This window comes from Cebus imitator, unplaced genomic scaffold, assembly GCF_001604975.1.
Source record: "Cebus imitator isolate Cc_AM_T3 unplaced genomic scaffold, Cebus_imitator-1.0 Scaffold137, whole genome shotgun sequence".
NCBI classification, from domain to species: domain Eukaryota; kingdom Metazoa; phylum Chordata; class Mammalia; order Primates; family Cebidae; genus Cebus; species Cebus imitator.
The window spans coordinates 4,725,537-4,730,423 of record NW_016107452.1 but is presented as its reverse complement, the minus strand read 5'-3'; the positions used below and the strand labels follow the sequence as shown (position 1 = coordinate 4,730,423).

The 4,887-nt window shown below is 48.4% G+C and overlaps 1 protein-coding gene across 5 annotated transcripts in view; it reads right to left on the bottom strand.

The window, feature by feature from the left end:
• The window catches only part of PLCG2 (phospholipase C gamma 2), a 178,711-nt gene that overhangs the window by 103,135 nt on the left and 70,689 nt on the right, over nucleotides 1-4,887 (bottom strand). For 4 of the 5 annotated variants that reach the window (XM_017541868.2, XM_017541869.2, XM_017541870.2 and 1 more), the window contains one exon: nucleotides 2,771-2,914. In XM_017541868.2, coding sequence (XP_017397357.1) covers nucleotides 2,771-2,914 — 144 coding nt within the window. Of the gene's footprint in view, nucleotides 1-2,770; nucleotides 2,915-3,409; nucleotides 3,631-4,887 lie in introns of those variants that run through there. The other variant, XM_037743221.1, reaches the window with a different exon arrangement.

Here is a 4,887-nt window from a genome sequence, read left to right as displayed (position 1 = left end):
TCTGGACTCCTTCTGAAAGCTCTTGGAAAGAATCTATTTTCTTACCTTTCCCAGCTTCTGGAGGCTGCCTGCGTTCCTTAGCTCATGGCCTCTCATCTTCTGACCTTTGCTTCCATCCTCACAGCTCCTTCTCTGAAGCGTGCCTTCCCATGTCCCTTTTATAAGAGCCCTTGTGATTCCACTGCACACCCAGGTAGTCCAGGGTATTTCCCATCTCAAGACCTTCAACTTAACCATACCCACAAAGTCTCCTTTTTCTTAGAGGTTAGTACATACACACGTTCCCAGAATTAGGACATGGACGTTGTGGGAGGGCAACATTCAGCTTCCCTGGGATGAGTACCTCTGGCTTAGGGATTTAGCTTTTTGTTTTATCAAGGAATGTTAGCTTTTAACCCTATTCTAATTAATAAGATGCAGGACCGGGGATAGTCCACACCACAACCCTAAGCAGCTGTCAGCATTGCCCTTGCTTCTAATCAAAATGGCATAGAGGGGCAAAGAATATAGCTTGCTAATACCCATGGTTGCTATTACCTCTGCTGATAAGCAGCATTGAGGAGTGGTTAAGAGCTTGGCATCTGGCAAAGGAAGATCCTAGCTCAAGTCCCACTGCACCATGTCAGGGCCGGGAGACATTCAGCACATTACTTCACCCTACTGTGTCTCATCTCGTCTGTAAAATGAAGCTAACCACACCAACGCCTCATGGAACTATGAAGCCTCTCCTAAGCATACTTTCTTAGTTTGTACACCCCCAGGCAGAGACTGTGCTCCCATGTTCTCACATAGATGCGGAGGAAGCGAAGCTCCAAGGGCTAAGAGTTCATCTCAGAGCCAATAAGTGAGAAGAAGGCATGTGAATCAAAGTCTTGACCATCACTGTGCTGACCTTGAATATAGGGTTCCAGAAGGGGGACCCAGAGTAGGACATGCATCAGAATTTGCATCCTGGCCTCCAAGCCTCAGGCTCTCCTGGTCTCCTGACCAACTTAAGAAAAGTGGTCAGGGCTCAGCCTGACAGTGGGGCTACGGAGACAGAGGTGTGAAGCTTCACGGCCACGGACCGTGTGCTCCTGCCTCATCTCTACCAACCTCCCTCATATCATCAGTCAGACATTTGCTCCTCATTTCCCACATCCAATGTGCTTCTTCCCTCTTCTAAGCCCTGGTGCAGGCCACAGCCATTGCCTGGAGCGCCCTCCCTCTCTTTCCTCCAAACTCCTACTGAAGCCTCAAAACCCAGTGTACAAGTCACCTTCTCTGCCAAGCCTTCCCTGGAATTAAACATTCACAGCACACTGTATCCTGCTTGCACTAGGCCATCTCAGTGCATGGTACTTTCTGGTCCACACATCTGTCTCCCAAGTAGACTGAGAGCTTCTTTTTGTTTTTTGGTTGTTTTGTTGTTGTTTTATTTGTTTTTTTTTTTTGAGACAGAGTTTTGCTCTTGTTGCCTAGGCTGCAGTGCAATGACACAGTCTCGGTTCACCGCAACCTCCGCCTCCTGGGTTCAAGCGATTCTCCTACCTCAGCCTCCTGAGTAGCTGGGATTATAGGTGACCACCAACATGCCCAGCTAATTTTTGTATTTTTAGTGGAGACAGGGTTTCCCCATGTTGGCCAGGCTGGTCTCGAACTCCTGACCTCAGGTGATCTGCCCACCTCAGCCTCCCATAGTGCTGGGATTACAGGCGTGCTCCACCGCGCCTGGCCTGAGAGCTTCTTGAAGGCAGCACCAGATCCCATTTATCTTCCTAGCCCACTGATGTATACACAACCTAACACCAAGTACAGGCTCAGAAGAGGTGTGGTAAAAGAATGAACGAGAAATGAGTAAGTTATTTGTCCCTGAAGTAAACGTACCTACATTGCTCAACTTTCAGAGGTGCCCCCACTTTGGTCTATTCTAATCGTATTTATTTTCCCTCACACTCATGAATGTATTTATACTTTTAAGTCAATAAATTCTAGGACTGAACTTGAAAGTAGCTATAAGCTTCTGCCCCTGTGTAAAGTGAGGAAAGTGCACGTGTCTGCAATACAAGATCTCAGGACAGTTCCTTCAGGTCAATCAGATTTGCTTAGCCACCTCTGCTGGAGGAAAGCAGGTTACATTTTACTTTTTCTTTGTTTTGTTTGAGATGGAGTCTCACTCTGTTTCCCAGGAAGGAGTGCAGTGGCATCATCTTGGCTCACTGCAACCTCCACCTCCTGGTTCTGGCAATTCTCATGCCTCCGCCTCCCAAATAGCTGGGGCTATAGGTGAGCACCATTGCACCCAGCTAGTTTTTAGAGTTTTAGTACAGATGGGGTTTCACCATGTTGGCCATGCTGGTCTCCAACTCCTGACTTCAAGTGATCCGCTTGCCTCAGCCTCCCAAAATGCTGGAATTACAGAGATGAGCCACCACACCCAGTCTACATTTTTCAGCCAACAGAGCCTGGCCTTTGGTGTTAAGAAATCAGCATTTCTTCAGCTCTCAGCAGGAGCCAGAGGGACACTTAACCTACTCCTCACAATCTCCCCATGAGATAGGCATTATTATTCTCCCCATTTCACAGCTGAGAAAACTGCAGGTCAGAGAGGTTAAGTCACTCACCTGAAGACACACAACTAGAAAGGGGCAGGACAGGGATTTGAAACCATGACCCCAAATGCACATCGATGAGCAGGCAGGGATCAGCATTCTGCTACTAGAGAACTTCTTCAGGAAGAGACTTGGCCACAGAGAGGGGGAAAAGCACAGACAGAAGCACACGCACCCACCTGCCAAGCTGAGTGTGCTGAGGACGAACTGGTTGCCATATAGGATGGTGAAGCAGCAGTCTTCTTTCTGGCGAACTGCTTTTGCACGCTCGAAATCTTTGGAGTTCTTCCCTGGGCGGATTTCTTTTATTTCCACGATATCCACTAAAATGAAATTAACATGAGCCAATCAGAAGCTGGAGTTCACTCCATCTGAGGACGCAGCCACATACCTACAGCCCAGAACTCACAAAGCTATCCCTCCATCTGGGCTCAGGCCCTACTCCATCTGGAAATGGACAGGGGGTCAAGAGCCTATCTGGGCATCTGCTGGAATAGGAGGAGTTTGGTATTTTTGCTCACCCCATTTCTGAGACAGAAATGTGTTAAACTAGGACAGCTAATATTTATAACACAACTCAGATGTGAGGAAATAAGCCCAGACTATTCCACCAAAACAAACAACAGACCAAACTGATGCTCACTAGAAATCACTCCAGGCAGTCTAAAAGGTCCACCTGTCGTATTAACCTTGACCTTGAAGATCTTTTCCCTTGAGTCCCAAAAGCTACAAGTGGTCTGTGGCTCAATCAAAGGGGAAAAAGAAAATGAAGGCACTGAATAACTGCTTCAAATTAAAAATAAGAATAAGAGACAAACCCCAGGGTTGGGATGGTCACAGGGGTTCTGGATATCACAGCACCTGTGGGAAGAGAGTGGTAGACTATTACTCTGGTAACAGTCCAGAGTAATGGGCTGTTACTAATGGCCACAGTGTCTGGTATTTATGCCTCACAGAGCCAGGTGCCCTTGAATCCAGGTTGTCTCTGTGACTTGTTTTAACAAATGAAATGTAGCACAAATCAGGCGTGCCCAAACCCCAGGCCACAGAGCAATACCAGTCCGTGGCCTATTAGGAATGAGGGTGCGCAGCAGAAGCCAAGTGGCTGGCAAGGGAGCAGTACCACCTGAGCTCCACCTCCCATCAGATCAGCGGTGTCATTAGATTCTCACAGGAGCGCGAACCCTGTGGTGAACTGCACATGCAAGGGATTCAGGTTGTGTGCTCCTTATTGGAATCTGATACCTGATGATCTGAAGTGGAACAGTTTCATCCTGAAGATGCACCCATTCCACGTGCAATCCACCCATCTGCGGAAAATGTATCTTCCACGAAACTGGTTGTGGGTGCCAAAAAGGTTGGGAGCACTGGCATGCTGGCATAAATGATACTATGCCTGGTCAGGGCCTATTTTCTGTTTTGTTTTGTTTGAGGTGGGATCTTACTCTGTCACCCAGGCTGGACTGCACTGGCGCAATCTTGGCTCACTGTAACCTTCACCTCCCAGGTTCAAATCATTCTCCTGCCTCTGCCTCCCAAGTAGCTGGGATTGCAGGCATGTGCCACTATGCCCAGCTAATTTCTGTATTTTTAGTAGAGATGGGGTTTCATCATATTGGCCAGGCTGGTGTGGAACTCCTCACCTCAAGTGATCTGCCCGCCTCAGCCTCCCAAAGTGCTAGGTTTACAGGCGTGAGGCAGCAGGCTCAGCCTGGGGCCTAATCCTTCAAGAAGGCCTGGTACCTTCCATTTTGTGCTCTGGGGGAAGCCAGCCTCTGTGTAAAAAGTCAAACTACCTGAGACCACTGTGCTGTGAGAAGCCCAAGCTAGCCCTGTGGAGAGGCCATGGGAGAAGAATCAGTGCCCTCAGCCAACAGCCCAGCTGAGCCCCCAGCCAACAGTCACAGGGCACTGAGCCATCTTAGAAGTAGATCCTCTGGCCCCAGTGAGCTACCCCAGCTGACAATACGTGGAGCGGAGACAAGCTCTCTCAGTTCCCAACCATGCCCAGATTGTAGAAATATGTACAATAAATAAAATGTTTGTTGTCTTAAGCCACTAAATATTGGGACAGTTTGTTGTATAGCAGATGACAGAGACAAATAAGACATCCTTCCTCTCTACAGCCCCTGTGACTCCATGTGACTCCAGCCGCTCCTGGTCAAAACCTACTGGGCCAGGATGGCCCCCTGACTCAAAGGTGAGTCCCTTCCCCACACAAGATGACCACTGAACTCTAGACTAGCACAGAGAGACAAGTTCAACAAGCTCAACCAGTCTCTTTTTTCCCTTTCTT